At 45.9% G+C, this 21677-nt stretch overlaps 1 protein-coding gene across 2 annotated transcripts in view; it reads right to left on the reverse strand.

Moving 5' to 3' along the window:
• LOC147105481 (coiled-coil domain-containing protein 38-like) overlaps nucleotides 1-21677 on the reverse strand; it is a 115103-nt gene that overhangs the window by 4829 nt on the left and 88597 nt on the right. For both annotated transcript variants that reach the window (XM_086009879.1, XM_086009880.1), the window contains one exon: nucleotides 6567-6702. In XM_086009879.1, coding sequence (XP_085866005.1) covers nucleotides 6567-6702 — 136 coding nt within the window. The remainder of the gene's footprint in view (nucleotides 1-6566; nucleotides 6703-21677) is intronic.

Raw genomic sequence — 21677 nt, forward strand, 5'->3', positions numbered from 1 at the left:
GATGTATACCAATGCGTGCACAACTGATTAGCCAATAAGAGCCTGTGATAATATTGGTGAAGCACTAGTAAACTGGTGCAAGAGGCACAGTTTCCATGAATTCAGCTCCCTATGATGCAAGAACATAAGAATTAGGCGCAGGAGTAGGTCATTCGAGCCTGCTCCGCCATTCAATAAGATCATGGCTGATCATCGACCTCAACTCCACTTTCCTGCCCTATCCAAATGTCCCTCGAGCCCCTTAGTATCCAAAAATCTATCGATCTCTGTCTTACGACTGAGCATCCACAGCTCTCTGGGGTAGAAAATTTCAAAGATTCACAACCCTTTGAGTGAAGAAATTTCTCATCTCAGTCCTAAATGGCTGACCATTCTGAGACTGTGACACCAAGTTTAGACTTCCCACCCAGGGGAAACATCCTCCCAGTATTTACCCCGTCAAGCCTATTAAGAATTTTATATGTTTCAATGAGATCACCTCTCATTCTTCTAAACTCTGGGGAATATAGCCCTAGTCTACTCAATCTCTCCTCAAAGGACAATCCCCTCATCCCAAGAATCTAGTGAACTTTCATTGCACTCCTTCTAAGGCAAGTATATGTACACAGTTGTGGTCTCACCAAGGTCCCATATAATTGTAAGACGTCTTTACTCTTATACTCCAATCCCTTTGTAATAAAGGCTAACATACTGATGTGCCTTCAATAACCACAAAACTAGAAGTTATAGACTTTAACAAGTTGGCTTTTAATCACTAAGATCAGAGCTAACATCTCAACATACCGACTGGCTCACAGGAATGAGTCATACAGATCCGGGGATCTTTATGTAAGAGAAGTCAGGGGCGGAGCCAAGAGCCAAGACCTGGAACCTTCCAGGTTAGTCAGGAAAGAGGAAGTGAAACTATACACAGTGTGGGGGAGGGTAATATACATGAGTGCAAAACAAATACAGGCAAGACAAACAGATTTCATTACATTCACCCCTTCTTTAGATTTAGTCCATCGGGGTGATGTTTCTTAAAAGTTGGTATAAGTGAGTCTGTCAGGAGGTTTTGCGGTTCTCAGTGATTGGCGCAAAGCCGGTTGGGGTGCCTCTAGGGGAGTGGATTCTGGTTCCTCCGCTGTCCGGGCCTCGGCAGTGTCTTCCAGGTTATCTGCAGTGTCCTCCAGGTTAAAGTTGGGTATTGATACCTCTGGGCGTCCTGTCTCTTTTTGGTGTAGGTCTTCCTCGGGTAGTCTCTCATCGTTCTCTCCGCTCCCCGAGGGAGCGAGGTCTTTTATGGAAACAGTGTCCTCTCGCCCGTCAAGAGTATTCAATATAGGCGTACTGAGGGTTTGCATGGAGGAGCTGTACCGTTTCCACAAGGGGGTCCGTTTTATGGCCTCTCACGTGCTTCCGCAATAGTACTGTCCCTGGAGACGTCAGCCACGCGGGTAGAGATATGCCCGAGGTAGATTTCCGGGGGAAAACGAACATCTTTTCGTGAGGGGTAGCGTTAGTGGCTGTACATAACAGAGACCTTATGGAGTGGAGCACGTCTGGGAGGACTTCCTGCCAGTGGGAGGTCGGAAGGCCTTTTGACTTTAAGGCTAACGTGACAGCCTTCCAAACAGTAGCATTCTCCCTTTCCACTTGCCCATTACCCCGGGGGTTGTAGCTAGTGGTTCTGCTAGTGGCTATCCCCTTTGAGAGGAAGAACTGGCGCAGTTCGTCACTCATAAATGACGTCCCCCTATCGCTGTGTATGTAGTTCGGCATGCCAAACATGCAGAATAGATTACAGAGACACTTGATGACCGTGGCACTGGTCATGTCTGGGCAGGGAGTGGCGAAGGGGAAGCGGGAATATTCATCGATGATATTGAGGAAGTAAACGTTACGGTCGGCAGAGGGAAGGGGTCCCTTGAAGTCCAGACTTAGGCGCTCGAATGGCCGTGTGGCTTTGATAAGGTGTGCACGGTCAGGCCTGTAGAAACGAGGCTTGCATTCCGCACAGATGCGGCAGGCTCTGGTCATTGCCCTGACCTCCTCGATGGAGTGGGGCAGATTGCGGGACTTTATAAAATGGTATAGTCGGGTGACCCCTGGGTGACAGAGGTCGTTGTGGAGACCCTGTAATTTGTCCGTATGAATGCTGGCACACATTCCCCGCGATAGGGCGTCTGGGGGTTCATTAAGGGCTCCCGGCCTGTACATAATATCATAGTCGAACGTGGATAGTTCGATCCTCCACCTGAGTATTTTGTCATTCTGGATTTTCCCCCTTTGTTTGTTATTAAACATGAAAGCCACCGACCGCTGGTCGGTGAGCAGGGTGAAACGTTTGCCGGCTAGGTAGTGTCTCCAGTGCCGCACTGCCTCCACTATAGCCTGTGCCTCCTTCTCGACAGAGGAGTGCCTGATTTCAGGTCCCTGAAGGGTTCGGGAGAAGAAGGCCACAGGTCTCCCAGCCTGATTGAGGGTCGCAGCTAAGGCAAAGTCTGACGCATCGCTTTCGACTTGAAAGGGAATGCTTTCGTCCACTGCACACAGTGCAGCCCTTTCAATGTCCTGTTTGATACTGGTGAAAACCTCCCGAGCTTCAGCTGATAGTGGGAAGGACGTCGATTTAATGAGGGGTCGAGCCTTATCAGAGTAATTGGGCACCCATTGGGCATAGTACGAAAAAAATCCCAGGCACCTTTTTAAGGCTTTGGGATTGTGTGGCAGGGGCAGTTCCTTTAGGGGGCATAATCGGTCAGGGTCCGGTCCAATTACCCCATCTTCCACCACACAGCCGAGGATACAGAGACGGGTTGTGTTGAAGACACATTTGTCTTCGTTGTAGGCTAGATTCAGCTTTAGGGCAGTTTTTAAAAATCTCGCAAGATTTAGATCGTGGTCTTGCTGGTTGTGCCCGCAGATAGTGACATTGTCCAGATAGGGGTAGGTAGCTTGTAGTTTATTCTTGTCAACCATGCGGTCCATCTCACGTTGGAAGACCGAGACCCCATTTGTTACCCCGAAGGGCACTCTGAGAAAATGGTAGAGGCGCCCGTTCGCCTCAAAGGCGGTGTATGGGCGGTCCTCCGTTCTAATGGGGAGCTGGTGATACGCGGATTTGAGGTCGATAGTCGAGAAGACTTGGTATTGCGCGATCTGGTTGACCATTTCTGATATGCGGGGTAAAGGGTAGGCGTCCAGCTGGGTATAAATATTAACAGTCTGGCTGTAGTCAATTACCATCCGTTTCTTTTCGCTATTTTTAATTATGACTACTTGGGCACGCCACGGACTGGTACTGCATTCAATAATGCCTTCCCGCAGGAGTCTGTCCACTTCCGCCTTGATAAAGTGTCTGTCTTCCAGACTGTACCGTCTACTTTTGGTCGCTATGGGCCTACAGTTCGGAGCGAGATTAGCGAATAAAGAGGGCGGGCTGATTTTTAAGGTTGATAGGCCACAGACTGTGAGTGGCGGCTGGGACCCGCCATATGCTAGCGTGACACTTTCGTGGTGGCACTGGAAGTCCAGGCCCAAGATTACATTAACACAGAGTTCTGGCATCACGAGGAGTTTAAAATCCTTGTAGTCCGTGCCTTTTACAGTCAGTGTTACCACACAGTAGCCCAAAATGTCCGAAGTGTGGGGCTTAGCAGCCATAGCAATTCTGCTCCGTGTAGGGATTACCGTTAATGAGTGCCGCCGTACCAGGCTAGGGTAGATAAAACTCTCGGTACTCCCACAGTCAATTAAACATTTCGTTAAATTCCCGTTTACCTGTATGTCCATCATGGATTTTGTCAACGGGTGTGGCCTGGATTGATCCACCGTGATCGAAGCCACTGTTGGGCCCTGGGCGGCCGTTGAGTCGGGAAAAGATGGCGGCCTGCACGGCACGCACGAGGCGGTGACGGAGTTGGAAATCGGATTCCCCCTGCAGACTTTGCTAAAATGCCCCTTTTTCTTACATTTGAAGGATGTAGCGTCCTTCGCTGGGCATCGTTGTCTGGGGTGCTTGGCCTGGCCGCAGAAGTAGCATTTCGGGCCTCGAGACATTGCCACTGTAGTAGGACTCCTGGGTGAACTTCTGTGTGGGGACTCCGGCGGTGTAGAGCTGGTCTGAGACCTGGATGGGGAAGATGGCTGATTCCAAGATGGCGGCCCGCTCGAGGCGGTGAGGGCCGCATGGCCGGAAGAATAAGAGTCAGAGTTTTTCTGGGCCACGTCCAGCGATCGCGCAGTGGCCACTGCCTTTTTTAAGTCCAGGACCTCCTTCTCCAGCAGTCTCTGCCGGATATAATTCGATTTGAGGCCCGTGATGAAGGAATCGCAGACTTCTTCGTCAGAGTACACGTTGGCCGTCACGGCCTTGCAGTTACAGTCCCGGACCAAGTCCTTTAGGCCCTGTAAGAAATCGTCCATTGATTCCTCAGGTCGCTGCCTGCGTGTAGCCAGCAGATGTCTGGCGTACACTTCGTTTACTGGCCTCTGGTATTGGGCCTTCAGGATAGTGATGACCTCCGTGTAAGAGGTGGCGTCCCGGATGAACGAATAAATCCGATGACTAACGCGCGTAGTCAGTACTCAGTTTATCTACCTCGCTAGCGGATGAGGCCCTCGCGAAGTGTTCGAAGCATTTGAGCCAGTGTCCAAATTGATTTGATGCTTCAGCAGAATGTGGATCCAAGTCCAGACGCTCTGGTTTTAGGAGTCGATCCATCCTAATATTCTTTAGTGATTAAAATTGATGTGCCTTCAATAACCACAAAACTAGAAGTTATAGACTTTAACAAGTTGGCTTTTAATCACTAAGATCAGAGCTAACATCTCAACACACCGACTGGCTCACAGGAATGAGTCATACAGATCCGGGGATCTTTATGTAAGAGAAGTCAGGGGCGGAGCCAAGAGCCAAGACCTGGAACCTTCCAGGTTAGTCAGGAAAGAGGAAGTGAAACTATACACAGTGTGGGGGAGGATAATATACATGAGTGCAAAACGAATACAGGCAAGACAAACAGATTTCATTACACATACCATTTGCTTTCCTACTTGCTTGCTGTACCTGCCTGTTAACTTTCAGTGATTCGTGTACGAGGACACCCAGGTCCCTCTGAAAACTAACATTTCCCAGTCTTTTGCCATTTAAAAATATCCTGCTTTTCTATTTTTCCTACCAAAGTGGATAACTTCATATTTCTCCACCTTATATTCCATCTGCCATCTTCTTGCCCACTCACTTAACCGGTCTATATCCCTTTGCAGCCTCTTTGTGTCCTCCTCACATCTTACTTTCCCACCTAACTTTGTATCATCAGCAAACTTGGATACATTACATTCGGTCGACTCATCCAAATCATTGATGTAGATTATGAATAGCTGAGGCCCAAGCACTGATCCTTGTGGTACCCCACTAGTTACAGCCTGCCAACCCGTAAATGACCCGTTTATTCCTACTGTTTTCTGTCCGTTAACCAATCCTCAATCCATGCTAATATATTACCCCCAGTCCCTTAAGCCCTAATTTTGTGTAATACAGTAACCTCATCTTATCGAATGCCTTCTGAAAATCCAAAAACACCAAATCCACTGGTTCCCTCTTATCTACCCTGCTAGTTACAACCAATGTTCCTGCTAAGCTGCGCGCACGTGTGGCCGCGCAGTCATCTGCAATGTCCTGCGCCAGGCTGCTCCCATTGTATATACTGCGCCTGCGCAGAAATTTAAAGGGGCCACGCATTAAAAGAAACAGGCTGTGCAGAAAAAAAGGCAGCTTACAGGAAACACAGTTTACAAAATAAATCTGTCAAACACAATTACCCTTTCATAAATCAGTGTTGACGCTGCCCATTCATATTATGATTTCCTAAGTGCCCTGTTACCTCATCCCTAATAATAGATTCTAGCATTTTCCCGACGACTGATGTCAGGCTAACTGGCCTGTAGTTCCCTGTTTTTTCTCTCCCTGCTTTCTTAAATAGCGGGGTTACATTTAATACCTTCAATCTGCGGGGATGGTTCTAAAATCAGGGAATTTTGGAAGATCAAAACCAATGCATCCACTATCTCTGCAGCCACCTCTTTTAAAACCCTAGGATGTAGGTCATCAGGTCCAGAGGATTTGTCGACTTTTAGTCCTATTAATTTCTCCATGACCTTAAGTGAACTGTCCTCAGGCCCAGGTACTGGCACTGACAGAACAACTGCTGGGAAAAAGGTACCTATCTGCTAAACATTAATAATCCAACAAGGGATATTGCACCAGTGAAGCTAGCAAGCCGAGGAGACATGCGTGACGCGAGTTTTGATTTGTTGCCGTTTTACAAATATGCTATTTGGGCCAATCAGGCTCAAGTATGCCAGGTTGGACATGTGACACTTTGAGGGCTGATGGGTGTGCTAGATACCAAACTTCTACATAACGATCTTTGTACAAATCGTGCAGTAATACGCTTGAATTAACTTAACTTTGACATTTCAGCAAATCCAATCACTTCAGCTAAGAAGAAATGTGCCATTAACATTCTTATTCAGTGTTTGTAATGAAAATGATATGGAAGGATTGAAAAAGCAGTGTTTACCTCAGTTTCACCTGTAGTCGTTCCCCAGGAGAACATCCTGACTATAAACTGCACATCGGCGATTGCTTTGTTCGCTTTAACAATGGCATCATCATAGTGCTGAACCTGCTTCTTCAAGCATTGTATTTTAAATATCCTGTAGGGTAACATAACCCATTAGTCACTTGCATGATGATTTGCAACCTTTGACTTTCAGCTGACATTACTGACAAAGGGAGGGGTGTCTCATTGGTCACCACTGCTCTAAGACACAAGTTTTGGATTTTGTCTGTGTGCATAATTAACATAATTCAATCAAATTATACGTCATTAAGTGTTACTTTCATATTTCAAAAAACTTATGGTCAAGCAAACAAGATTCTAACCACAGTGAGGCTGCGGGGAGACAAAAGGTAAATGGCCAATTGTAAAAAATCATGACAAACCTCATTGGATCCTCAAAGGCTGCTTTTGATTGTACTATATGATTTAATCAGTCATTTTTAACAATGTTAACTAGTCATGTAGCTGGTTGCTGTAGTTAAGCTCACTAATTAATTGGAAATTGTTGGCCTGCAAATAGAGTTTTCCAAGAGACACCAACATGGGCCAAATTAAACTGCAGCTGAACAGTGGAGAATGAGTGTTATTTAATGTACTTTACTCCATTTAATCTGTGAGACTGTGGCAGAAGTTCCATGAGGGTAATTTAAAATTGATCACGTTTATTCGTAAAGGACCAGGTAACTAGAACCATACAGCATAGGAGGAGGCCATTCATACCTGCACTTACAGCCGATTCATGGATAAACTCCTGTACGTGAAGGGGATCTGATAATGGAGTACAAATCTTTTACAGGGCCTGAATAGTTGGTTTAAAGTCATTTATTGCAATTAACTGAAACAAATTCATAAATATTTACACTATACAGAGCAGAAGCGGTCTTCTCCAATAATTTAATGGATCAGAGGACAAACAAAAAATATTCTGCCCACACAGGTGACAATGCCATGAAGGTTTCCGAGATGAAATTCCTTACATAACATGTGCAATTAGATGGGAAATATTCTCTTAGAACCTTTGTTGTCCTCAATGTGCGGGATCACGACAAAGGAAATACACCTGATTGGCCACCCACCAAGCTCAGGTACAGGATGGGCAGGTGCACAGTGAAGGTCAATCTATTCTGCTGGAACATACCTTAAAGCTTGAGTTTGGAGGGCACTTGCTACTGTACAGGTGGCTGTCCTTACCAACTCCAGGAGTCAAACTGAAAATATTAGCCCTAATTTGAGCCATATTGTGACAGCAGCATTGTACTGTGGGATCCCTCCTGCCAGACCTGGAGTGGAAGCTTCTCAACTCAATTTTTTCATATCCAGCAGAGAGAATAAACTTTGGTCCCTTCAAGTTGCTCCACACATTGTTTGAAGTCAATGTGCATTGTCGTATCCCACCATGACATGCAGTCCCTCCCTCCCCATCAACTCCGATATCAAATGTTGCAAGTATAATTTGCTAATTGTCAGTGTCATAAATCTTATCATGACTCATGAAGTAACACTGGGCGGCCAGCTGGTGGCGCCGTCCAAGGAGTATAAATACTCGGGCGTGGGCCCAGCTTGCTCAGGATGTTTCTGTAACCAGGAACTAGTGATTATAACTAGAATCTTATGGTTGTGAAACCGTTGATTAAAGCCTTGTTTTATACTCAAACCGAGCACTCAGTAGTCTTTTTACATCAATTTAATCAACTGTGTATCGGCTCCACGCTCTGAGTGATTCCGGGAACAGCCAGCTACGACTTCAACTGCAGAAGGGAACTCCGACATAGTAATCAATCCATCATGGACAAACTACTCAGACCCGCCTGTCTTGACCTGGACCCGAATTCACCTACAACTGCTAAGGTATGGAAACACTGGTATCGTACCTTCAGCAACTTCCTCAGGGTATGTGGTGAGAATGTTCCTGATAAATTAGAGATACTTGCCAATTATGTATCTCCTCATGTGTTTGACTATATCGAAGACTGCGTAGACTATGACTCCGCTATCCTAATATTACAGCGATTATATGTTAAGGTCCCAAACAAAATTTTTGCTCGGCATCTACTAGCCACAACTCGACAACAACCCGGGGAATCACTTAATGAATTCCTTCAAAAGCTTCGCAGGCTCAGCAAGGATTGTAATCTTAAAGCTGTCACAGCTGAGCAGTACCAGGAGGAGTTAATGTGATTCCTTTATTAATGGGATTGCGTCTCCCTTCATATGCCAGCGTCTGTTGGAGAATAAAACCCTCGAGTTACAGGCTGCCTACGACCAGGCATGTTCCCTGGAATTAGCAAAGAGGAATGCAGATACCTATCTTTTACCACATGCACAGGCTGCTGCTATCACTTTTAATGACTCCTTCGATAGGTCTCGGGCGGAAGCCCTCACTGATGATGACTCTAACCTAGCTGATGACAACCCTGCCCTAGAAGCCTTCACTGATGACGACCCTGCCCTAGCGGCATCTTGGCAATCTGGAAGGAAGTGTTTCTTCTGTGGAGGTGATTCCACTATAGGAAATTTTGTCCTGCTCGTAACGCAGTCTGTAATCATTGCAGTAAGAAAGGTCACTTTTCTAAGGTATGCCGGTCGAGAGCCCGTTAGTTTTGCAGCTACTATCTATAAAACTGCTCCTCCCCCAAGAGCCACTACTAAGGTTACAGCTGCAATCTATAAAACTGCTCCTCCCCCAAGAACCATGACTAAGGTTACAGCTGTCAAGGGTAAAACTGCCCCATCTCCTATCACAGCTGTTTTTCCCCAAAGTCTGTCCCATGCAGCCACGAAGGTTTCTGTAAATGGACACATTTTGAGTCCACTAAGCGACTCATGCAGCTGACAGCTTCATTAGTGAGCGGGCTGTCAGTAAGTTAAAACTGCGTATTTACCCCTCGGACAGGGAAATTGCAATGGCTCTGATGGCACTGACCACCAACTCTTCCGGCTTTTGTCTTGTCGACCTTATTCTCAATGGCTGCACTTATTTCTCCACCCGGCTCGGGGTGCTTAAAAGCCTATGCAGTGATGTGCTCCTGGGACAGGATTTCCAGAAACAACACAAAAGACTCACTTTCGAGTTTGGAGGGCCAAAGCCGGAGCTTACTATTTCCAAAGTACCGTTTTGTGCGCTTTTGGCGGCTTCGCTCGACGAGCCCTCCTTGTTTTCCAATCTTTCCCCCCGATGTAAGCCCATAGTCACTAAATCACGATGTTTCAGCCAAGACGATCGATCCTTTATCGAGGCAGAAATCGCTCACCTTCTAGCTGACGGTATCATTGAGCCATGTTCATCTTCCTGGCGGGCTCAAGTCGTCGTTGTTAAAAATTCTCTGAAGCAACACAAGAAACGTCTCTGCATCGATTACTCGCAAACTATTAACCAGTATACCGACCTGGATGCCTACCCACTATCACGCATCGATGACATGGTCAATAACCTTGCCAACTACAAGGTATTTTCAACTTTTGATTTAAAGAGCGCATACCATCAAGTACCGTTAAAGGACTCTGACAAAAAGTATACGGCCTTTGAGGCCAATGGTCGGCTTTATCAGTTTTGTCGCCTTCCAATTGGTGTCACCAATGAGGTGGCCATCTTCCAACAGGCAATGGATAGCCTAGTCAAACAGGAGAACTTAACAGACACTTTTTCATATCTGGATAATATCACCATTGCTGGTCATGACCAGAAGGAGCATGATGCTAGCCTCCAGAAATTTTTTGACGTTCTCCGTTGTTGCAACTTAACCTTAAATGAGTCCAAATCTGTGAAATCAGTACCATCAGTCAACATCCTTGGCTACTGGGTGGGCAACGGTGTCCTCAAACCAGATCCGGAGCGACTTTGTCTGCTTCAGGAGCTCCCTCCCCCTACGAATCTCGGCTCTCTTCGTCGGGCACTCGGCATGTTTGCATATTATGCGAAGTGGATACCCCACTTCTCCGACAAGATCCAGCCCCTGCTTCACGCGAAGTAATTTCCGTTGGAGGCAACGGCTATTTCAGCTTACAACCTCCTCAAGCGACAACTGGAAAAAGCCACGCTTCATTCCATCAAGGAAAATCTTCCTTTCGTGGTCGAGTGCGATGCATCGGAGGTGGCGATCTCGGCTACCTTGAATCAAGGTGGTCGACCGTTGCATTTCTGTCCAGAACTTTGCAGGGTAGCGAGCTCCATTATCCTCCTGTCAAGGAGGCTACAGCCATCATCGAAGCAGAACGTAAATGGAGTCATTTTCTCACTCGTCGCCATTTCACGCTTATAATCGATCAGCGCTCCATGGCCTTTATGCTGGATAACCGGAAACGCACTAAGATCAAGAATAACAAAATACAACTCTGGAGGATGGAATTGGCCGCCTTTGGCTACACCATACATTATCGACCCAGCAAAGAGAATGTGGCCCCGGATACCCTCACACGTGCATTCTGCTCTTCTGTCAACTTCGACTCTAGCGGATCTTCATACTGACTTATGCCATCCTGGCGTTACCCGTATGTTGCACTTTGCGCGATCTAAAAATCTCCCATTTTCTACGGAAGATGTGAAAAGAACTTGCTCTACCTGTAGAATCTGTGCGGAATTAAAACCGCAATTCTTCCGTCCAGCGGATGGCTCGCTCATATACGCTATGCAGCGACTCAGCATTGACTTTAAAGGGCCATTGCCTTCCTCAACGCGAAACACCTACTTACTTACTATGGTGGACGAGTATTCACGCTTTCCCTTTGCTGTCCCCTGTCCCAATATGCTTACTTCCACAGTGATCAAATGCTTCGATCAAGTCTTTTCCCTTTGTGGTACGGCCAATTTCATCCACTCTGATCGGGGTCCCTGGCTTCATGTCAAGCGAACTCAAAAGTTATCTTTCCCAACAGGGAATCACCAGTAAAACGACACCATATCATCCCATCGGTAACAGACAGGTTGAGAGATACAACGCTATAATTTGGAATGCTGTTCGTCTTGCACTGAGGCCACGCAACCCATCAGACCAGCAGTGGGAAACTATGCTCCCTGACGTGTTGCATTCTATCAGGTCTCTTCTTTCCACGTCCACCAATGTCACTCCTCACGAGCGATTCTTCAAGTTCCAGCGTCGCTCCACTCATGGGACGTCCCTACCGTCATGGTTGGCAGCTCCCGGCCCCGTGTTGCTCTGAAGATTCGTCCGATCTTCCAAAAACGATCCCCACATCGATGAGGTGGAACGAACGGACGTTAATCCCACATACGCGCACGTGCGGTACCCTGATGGCCGGGAGTCCACCGTTTCACTCAGAGATCTAGCTCCCTGTCCAACCAGTCCCACGGACCCAACTGGTAGAGGAACCCATGGTAATGATGCCGATGCTCTGCGCTCCTTTGAGGATGATGCCCTACCTGGGACATCAAGGGATCTGCTGGCTACTCCACCGGAACAACTCGGGGAGCCGAGCACTTCCCAGGGGATGGCCACCCGAAGCAGGACGCCGGTCAATCCCTGGCTACCAAGATGACGCCAGCTCTGCGCAAGTGGGGACCTGCACCCAGAGTCACGCTCTTCCCCAGTCTTCCGCGGGTCGATCAAGGCGACACAGGCCCCGTTGATCTACCAATACGGACCAAGCGGCCCAGGGACCATGACACGGCCCAAGGAGACGTGCCTTCCAGCCACAAGCGAAGATCTAAAAGACTGCACCTATTCGTGGTCCGCCTAATCCACTAGAAGGAAGTCGTTGGACTTCCAAAACTTTCAGGCGGGAAGGATGTCATGAATCTTATCATGACTCATGACACTGGGCGGCCAGCTGGTGGCGCCGTCCATGGAGTATAAATACTTGGGCATGGGCCCAGCTTGCTCAGGATGTTTCTGTAACCAGGAACTAGTGATGTAACTAGAATCTCATGGTTTTGAAAGTTGATTAAAGCCTTGTTTTATACTCAAACCGAGCACTCAGTAGTCTCTTTACATCAGGCAGTGTTTAGGTGTCAGGCCATAGCTCAGTGGTAACGCTCTCAACTCTGGGTTCAAGTCCCACTCCAGAGACTTGAGCACATAATCCAGACCGACACTTCAGTTCTGTACTGAGGGAGTGCTGCACTATCAGGGGTGCCATCTTTCAGATGAAACGTTAAACCGAGGCCACATCTGCTCTATAACGATGAATGTAAAAGACCTCACAGCACTATTCCAAGATCAAGGGAATTATCCCCAGTGTCCTGGCCAATATTTATCCCTCAACCAAAATCACTACAAACAGATTATCTGGTTATTAATCTCATTGCTGTTTGTGGGCAAATTGGCTGCCGCGTTTCCTACATTACAACAGTGACTACGCTTTACAAATACTACATTGGCTGTAAAGTGCTTTAGGATGTCCTGAGGTCCTGAAAAGTGCTATAGAAATGTAGTTTCTTTCTAGTCTTACTTATTGTGTACTGGAGTTATAGGAAGACTGTATTCTATTGCAGTGATATTATACTAAACATTGTAAAGGGAGAATTTCACACACCTATTGGTGTCTCAGTCAGCCTTTATATATTTTATATGTAGTAAGACAGGAATTTAAAGAGCAAAAATCATGAAGTTCTAGTCCAATGGAATCATGAAGAGCAATAATAGTTTTAAGGACAGGACTGCCTGTTAGTGTGCTCCCTTCAGAGAGAGGGACCTTCAAAATGGCCTCAGGCTAGAGGTAGAATTGTCCTAAAGCAGGAATAGGGTACAGAAAGGGTGAGGGCAATATTTTATAGGAACATAGAGACAGGAGGCGGCGATTCAGCCCCTTGAACCTGCTCCACCATTTAATTAGGTCATGGCTGATCTGTACCTCAACTGCATTTACCCGCCGTTGCGTCATATCCCTCGATACCACTACCCAACAAAAATCTATTGATTTCAGTCTGAAAAGCTCTAATCGACACCCAGCAGCCACAGCCTTTTGGGGAGAGAATTCCAGATTTCCTTTGTGTGAAAAAGTGCTTCCTGATTTCCTTCCTAAATTGCCTAGATCTAATTTTAAGATTATGTCCTGAGACATGGCTGCAAGATAGTCAGGACTGGGAACTAAAGATACCAGGTTATAAGGTCTACAGGAAAGATAGGGAAAATGACAGAGAGCGAGGAGTAGCCTTAGTGATTAAGGATGAAATCACTTCAATGGTGAGAGGATACAACAAGAGGTAAGCAGGCAGTGGAGACTTTATGGGTAGAATTAAGAAATAGGAAAGGATTTAAGACTGTAGTGGGAGTTGTATATAGGCACCCTGATAGCAGCTGTGAAGTGCGAGATTGTATAAATGCAGAGATTAGACAAGCGTGTAGCAAAGGCAGACTGGTTTTAATGGGAGATTTTAACTTTCATATAGGTCAGGATAAGCAGACTAGCACCTGTCAGAAAGGTAGTGAATTTCTTGTGTGTCCAGGATAGTTTTCTACAACAGTATGTCCTAGAGGCAACAAGGGGGCAAGCCATATTAGATTTAGTAGAGTAATGAGCCAGATTTAGTTAACAGCCTAACTGTGTGTGCACATTTATCCAATAGTGATCATAACATGATCAGAGTTCAACATAGCGTTTGAAAGGGAGAAACGCGAAACAGCTACTAAGATTCTAGATTTGGGTAAATCGACTTCAAAGGGATGAGACACAGACTGTCCATGGTAAACTGGGAAAATCTGTTAATGGGTAAAACAACAGATCATCAGTGGGAGGTGTTCAAAAAAGAATTTGTGATACAGAACCAGTTTAAACCTAACATAGAAAAATAGGAGCAGGAGTAGGCCATTCGGCCCTTCGAGCCTGCTCCGTCATTCAATATGATCATGGTGTTTCCTCTATCTCAATACAGGAAACTCTCTTTTAACCGGCACCTAAATATCCGGAAACCTCTCTTAACCGGCAAAATTCAGGAGTAGGTTCAGCGAAGTTTTACTATATAGTAGTGGCCGTGCAACAGGGACTCCTGGATCTGTGGCCGGGTAACCGGGACTCCTGCACAAGTGCCGTGTAACCGGGGCTCCTGCATCTGTGGCCGTGTACGGGGCTCTTGTACCTTGGTAAGTATACCTCTCTGTAATCCGGACTTTTTGATCAACCGACACGACGCCGGTCCCGGATAAAAAAGTTTCCTGTACCATATTCCCGCTCTCTCCCCATACCCCTTGACGTCCTTTGCCTCTAGAAATCTATTTATCTCCTTCTTAAATATATTCAGTGACTTGGCCTCCACAGCTGTCTGTGGTAGAGAATTTCACATGTTCACCACCCTCTGAGTGAAGAAATTTCTCATAAGAACATAAGAAATAGGAGCAGTAGTAGGCCATTCGGCCCTTCGAGCCTGCTCCGCCATTCAATGAGATCAGGGCTGATCTTCTGCCTCAACTTCATTCACCGGCCCTGTCGCCATATCCCTTGATGCCTTTACAAGTCAGAAATCTATCGATTTCTGTTTTGAATATACCCAATTACTGAGCCTCCACAGCCCTCTGGGGTAGAGAATTCCAAAGATTCACCACCCTCTGTGTGAAGAAATTTCTTCTCATCTCAGTCCTGAATGGCCTACCCTTTATCCTGAGGCTGTGGCACCTGGTTCTAGACTCCCCAGCCAAGGGAAACATTCTCCCAGCAGCCACCCTATCAAGCCCTGTAATTATTTTGTATGCTTCAATGAGATCCCCTCTCATTCTTCTGAATTCAAGAGAATACAGGCCTAGTTTACTCAATCTCTTCTCATACGACAGTCCCGCCATCCCAGGAAGCAATCTCGTGAACCTTCGTTGCACTCCCTCTATGGCAAGTATATCCTTCCTTAGGTAAGGAGACCAAAATTGTACACAGTACTCCAGGTGTGGTCTCACCAAGGCCCTATATAATTGGAGTAAGACTTCTTTACTCCTGTACTCAAATCCTCTTGTAATGAAGGCCAGCATACCATTTGCCTTCCTAATGGCTTGCTGCACCTGCACATTCACTTTCAATGACTCCTGTACAAGGACACCCAGGTCCCTTTGAGCATCTGCATTCCCCAATCTTTCATTTAGGAAATACTCTGCCTTTGTTTTTTCTACCAAAGTGGATAACTTCACATTTATCCACATTATATTCCATCTGCCATGTTCTCACCCACTCACTGAGCCTGTCGAGATCCCCTTGAAGCCTCTTCACATCCTCTTTGCAACTGACACTGCCACCTAGCTTTGTATCATCAGCAAATTTGGAAATGTTACATTTAGTCCCCTCATCCAAATCATTGATATAGATTGTGAATAGCTGGGGTCCAAGCACTGATCGTTGCGGTACCCCACTAGTCAGCCTGCCATCCTGAAAAAGACCAGTCTATCCCTACTCTTTGTTTTCTGTCTGTTAACCAATTCTCAATCCATGCTAGTATATTACCCCCATTTCCATGTGCCCTAATTTTGTTTACCAACCTCTTGTGTGGGACCTTATCGGAGGCCTTCCGAAAATCCAAATACACCACATCTACCGGTTCCCCTTTGTCTACTCCACTAGTTACATCCTCAAAGAACTCCAATAGGTTTGTCAAACAGGACTTCCCTTTCATAAATCCACATAGAAACTAATAGTGAGATTGGGCAGAGTCAAAGTGCCCAGTTATTGCATCCTTTACAATAGATTCCAGCATTTTCCCAACTACTGATGTGAGGCTAACAGTTCTGTAGTTCCCAGTTTTCTCTCTCCCTCCTTTCTTAAATAGCAGGGTTACATTTGCTATCTTCCAATCTGCAGGAACCGTTCCAGAATCTATAGAATTTTGGTGTGGAGATGCCGGAGTTGGACTGGGGTGGACAAATGTAAGAAGTCACACAACACCAGGTTATAGTCCAACAGCTTTATTTGAAATCACAAGCTTTCGGAGCGCTGCTCCTTCTTCAGGTGAAGTGGAGAAATGCATAAAGACACAGCTTATATAGTCAGAGAATCATGTCAGATGTTTACAGGTAACCTTTCCAACTGCCATTTATCACACCTCGGCAGAGAGATAATCACAGCAGTCAAAGGTGTGAATGGTGTCCAAACAGGTCAGTCAGGGAAACATTACATCAAAGAACAATGAGGTGGGGTCACAAGGGGTCAAATATTGCAGATGCTGGGGTCTGTATGAAAAACAAAAAAAGACAAAAAACATTTTTTTTGGCTGCAAATCACAGCAGGTCCGGCTGCATCTGTGTAGAGAGAACAATCCAATGTCGACTCGAGTCTGGATGACCCTGCATCAGGTGGGGTTACATGTAGCGTGACATGAACCCAAGATCTCGGTTGAGGCCGTCCTCATGGGTGCGGAACTTGGCTATCAGTTTCTGCTCGACGATTTTGCGTTGTCGTGTGTCTCGAAGGCCACCTTGACCACAATGTCTTCACCTTCGACAACCAGTTCTTTACCCAAACACACGGAACAGCCATGGGGACCAAATTCGCACCCCAATACACAAACATCTTCATGCACAAGTTCGAGCAAAACTTCTTCACTGCACAGGATCTCCAACCAACGCTATACACCAGATACATCGACGCCATTTTCTTCCTATGGACCCACGGCGAAGAATCACTGAAAAGACTACACGATAACATCAACAAGTTCCATCCCACCATCAAACTCACCATGGACTACTCCTCAGAATCAGTCTCATTCCTGGACACACGAATCTCCATCAAAGACGGACACCTCAGCACTTCACTCTACCGCAAGCCCACGGACAACCTCACGATGCTTCACTTCTCCAGCTTCCACCCTAACCACGTTAAAGAAGCCATCCCCTATGGACAAGCCCTGCGAATACACAGGATCTGCTCAGACGAGGAGGAACGCGATGGACACCTACAGACACTGAAAGACGCCCTTGTAAGAACAGGATATGACGCTCGACTCGTCGATCGACAGTTCCGACGGGCCACAGCGAAAAATCGCATAGACCTCCTCAGAAGACAAACACGGGACACAACCAACAGAGTACCCTTCGTCGTCCAGTACTTCCCCGGAGCGGAGAAACTACGCCATGTTCTTCGCAGCCTTCAACATGTCATCGATGACGACGAACACCTCGCTAAGGCCATCCCCACGCCTCCACTACTCACTTTCAAACAGCCGCCTAACCTCAAACAGACCATCGTTCGCAGCAAATTACCCAGCTTTCAGGAGAACAGCGACCACGACACCACACAACCCTGCCACAGCAACCTCTGCAAGACATGCCAGATCATCAACACAGATACCATCATCACACGTGAGGACACCACCCACCAGGTACATGGTACATACTCATGTGACTCGGCCAACGTTGTCTACCTCATACGTTGCAGGAAAGGATGCCCCGGAGCATGGTACATCGGCGAGACCATGCAGACACTGCGACAACGGATGAACGGACACCGCGCAACAATCACCAGGCAGGAGTGTTCCCTCCCAGTCGGGGAACACTTCAGCAGTCAAGGACATTCAGCCTCCGATCTTCGGGTAAGCATTCTCCAAGGTGGCCTTCGAGACACACGACAACGCAAAATCGTCGAGCAGAAACTGATAGCCAAGTTCCGCACCCATGAGGACGGCCTCAACCGAGATCTTGGGTTCATGTCACGCTACATGTAACCCCACCTGATGCAGGGTCATCTAGACTCGAGTCGACATTGGCTTGTTCTCTCTACACAGATGCGGCCGGACCTGCTGTGATTTCCAGCCAAAAAAAGTTTTTTGTCTGTTTTTTTGTTTTTCATACAGACCCCAGCATCTGCAATATTTGACCCCTTGTGACCCCACCTCATTGTTCTTTGATGTAATGTTTCCCTGACTGACCTGTTTGGACACCATTCACACCTTTGACTGCTGTGATTATCTCTCTGCCGAGGTGTGATAAATGGCAGTTGGAAAGGTTACTTGTAAACATGACATGATTCTCTGACTATATAAGCTGTGTCTTTATGCATTTCTCCACTTCACCTGAAGAAGGAGCAGCGCTCCGAAAGCTTGTGATTTCAAATAAAGCTGTTGGACTATGACCTGGTGTTGTGTGACTTCTTACATCTATAGAATTTTGGAAGATGACAACCAATGCGTCCACTATCCCAATGACCACCTCTTTCAAAACCCTAGGATGTAGGTCATCCGGTCCTTGGGATTTATCGACTTTTAGACCCATTAATTTTGCTGGTACTATTTTTTTTTACTAATAATAATTTCTTTAAGTTCCTCATTCTCACCACACCCTTGGTTTTCTCGTATTTCTGGGAGGTTTTTTGTGTCTTCCTCCGTGAAGACAGAAACAAAGTATTTATTTAATTTCTCTGCCATTTCCTCATTCCCCATTATAAATTCTCCCGTCTCTGACTGTAAAGGACCTACATTTACCTTTGCCAGTCTTTTCCTTTTCACATACCTATAGAAGCTTTTACAATCCGTTTTTATATCTTTCGCTAGTTTGTGCTCATATTCCATTTTCCCTTTCTTTATCAATTTTTTGGTCCCCCTTTGCTGATTTCTAAAAAGATCCCAATCCTCAGGCTGACCGCTTTTTCTGGCAACTTTAACTTAATACTAGCTTTAATTTCTTTTGTTAGCCATGGTTGGATCACTTTTCCTTTTGGGTTTTATGCCCTAGAGGAATATATGTTTGTTGCAAATCATGCATTATTTCCTTGAATGTTAGGCATTGTATGTCCACCTTCATACCTTTAAGTCTCAGTCCTAAATGTCCTGCCCCGTATCCTGAGACTGTGACCCCTCGTTCTAGACCCCCCAGCCAGGGGAAACATCCTCCCTGCATCCAGTCTGTCTAGCCCCGTCAGAATTTTATACGTTTCAATGAGATCCCCTCTCATTCTTCTAAACTCTAGTGAATTCAGACCTAGTCGACCCAATCTCTCCTCATACGACAATCCTGCCATCCCAGGAATCAGTCTGGTGAACATTCGCTGCACTCCCTCAATGGCAAGTATATCCTTTCTTAGGTAAGGAGACCAAATCTGCACACAGTACTCCAGGTGTGGTCTCACCAAGGCCCTGTACAACTGTAGTAAGACATCCTTGCTCCTGTACTCAAATCCTCTTGCAATGAAGGCCAACATACCATTTGCCTTCCTAACTGTTTGCTGCACCTGCATGTTTGCTTTCAATGACTGGTGTACAAGGACACCCAGGTCCCTTTGTACATCAACATTTCCCAATCTATCACCATTTAAATACTCGGCCTTTGTTTTTCCTACCGAAGTGGATAACTTCACATTTATCCACGTTATACTGCATCTGCCATGTATTTGCCCACTCACTCAACTTGTCTAAATCGCCTTGAAGCCTCTTTGCATCCTCCTCACAATGCCACCTAGCTGGGGCCCAAGAACTGATCCCTGTGGTACCCCACTAGTCACCGCCTGCCACCCTGAAAAAGACCCATTTATTCCTACTCTCTTTCCTGTCCGTTAACCAATTTTCAATCCATGCCAGTATATTACCCCCAATCCCATGTGCTTTAATTTTGCACACTAACCTCTTATGTGGGACTTTATCAAAGGTCGTCTGAAAATCTAAATACACCACATCCACTGGTTCTCCCTTATCTATTCTACCAGTTACATTCTCAAAAAACTCCGGTAGGTTTGTCAAACACGATTTTCCTTTCATAAATCCATGTTGACTTTGTTTAATCCCGTTGATAGTTTCTAAGTGTCCTGTTATCACATCCTTTATAATAGCATTTTCCCTACTACTGATGTTAGTTCCCTGTTTGCTCTCTCTCTCCTTTTTTAAATAGTGGGGTAACATTTGCCACCCTCCAATCTGCAGGAACTGTTCCATAATCTATAGAATTTTGGAAGATGACAACCAATGCATCCACTATTTCCATGGCTACCTCTTTTAGTACTCTGGGCTGCAGATTATCAGGCCCTGGGGATTTATCAGCTTTGAGTCCCATTAATTTCTCCAGCACTATTTTTTTACTAATACTAATTTCCTTTAATTCCTCCTTCTCACTAGACCCTTGGTTCCTTAGCATTTCTGGGAAGTTATTTGTGCCCTCTACCATGAAGATAGAACCAAAGTATTTGTTTAATTGCTCTGCCATTTCCTTGTTCCACATTATAAATTCTCCCATTTCTGACTAAGGGACCTACATTTGTCTTCACTAATCTTTTTCTTTTTACATACTTGTAGAAGCTTTTACAATCCGCTTTTATGTTCCTTGCAAGCTTACTCTCATACTCTATTTTTCCCCTCTTGGTCCTTTTTTGCTGAATTCCAAACTGCTCCCAATCCTCAGGCTTGCTACTTTTTCTGGCAACTTTATATGACTCCTTTTTGGATCTAATACTATCCTTAATTTCTTTTGTTAGCCATGGTTGGGCCGCTTTTCCTTTTGTGTTTTTACGCCAGAAAGGAATGTATCACTGTCGCAATTCATGCATTCGTTCCTTAAATGTTAGCCATTGCCTATCCACCGTCATGCCTTTTAATGAAGCTCCCCAATCTATCATAGCCAGCTCACTCCTCACACCTACGTAGTTTCCTTTGTTTAGATTTAGGACCCTAGTTTTGGATTGGACTACTTCATTTTCCATCTCAATGAAGAATTCTATCATGTGACTTGGATAGAGAACTGGTTGGCAGACAGAAAGCAAAGAGTTGGAATAAACGGGTCTTTTTCCGAGTGGCAGGCAGTGACTAGTGGGGTACCGCAGGGATCAGTCCTTGGACCCCAGCTATTCACAATATATATTAATGATGTAGACAAGGGAACTAGATGTAATATCTCCAAGTTTGCAGACGACACAAAGCTGGGTGGGCGTGTGTGCTGTGAGGAGGATACCGAGAAACTCTAGGATGATTTGGACAGGTTGGGTAATTGGGCAGAAGCATGGCAGATGCAATATAACGTGGATAAATGCAAGGTTATCCACTTTGGTGTCAAAAACAGGAAGGCAGATTATCTGAATGGCAATAGATTGGGAGAAACATAGAAGATAGGAGCAGGAGTAGGCCATTCGGCCCCTTGAGCCTGCTCCGCCATTCAATGAGATCATGGCTGATCATCCAAATTCAGTACCCTGTCCCTGCTTTCTCCCCATATCACTTGATCCCTT

The sequence above is a fragment of the Somniosus microcephalus genome, chromosome 17 (genome assembly GCF_052327205.1).
Source record: "Somniosus microcephalus isolate GS21.2 chromosome 17, FLI_Smic_1.0, whole genome shotgun sequence".
In the NCBI taxonomy this organism is placed as follows: Eukaryota; Metazoa; Chordata; class Chondrichthyes; order Squaliformes; family Somniosidae; genus Somniosus; species Somniosus microcephalus.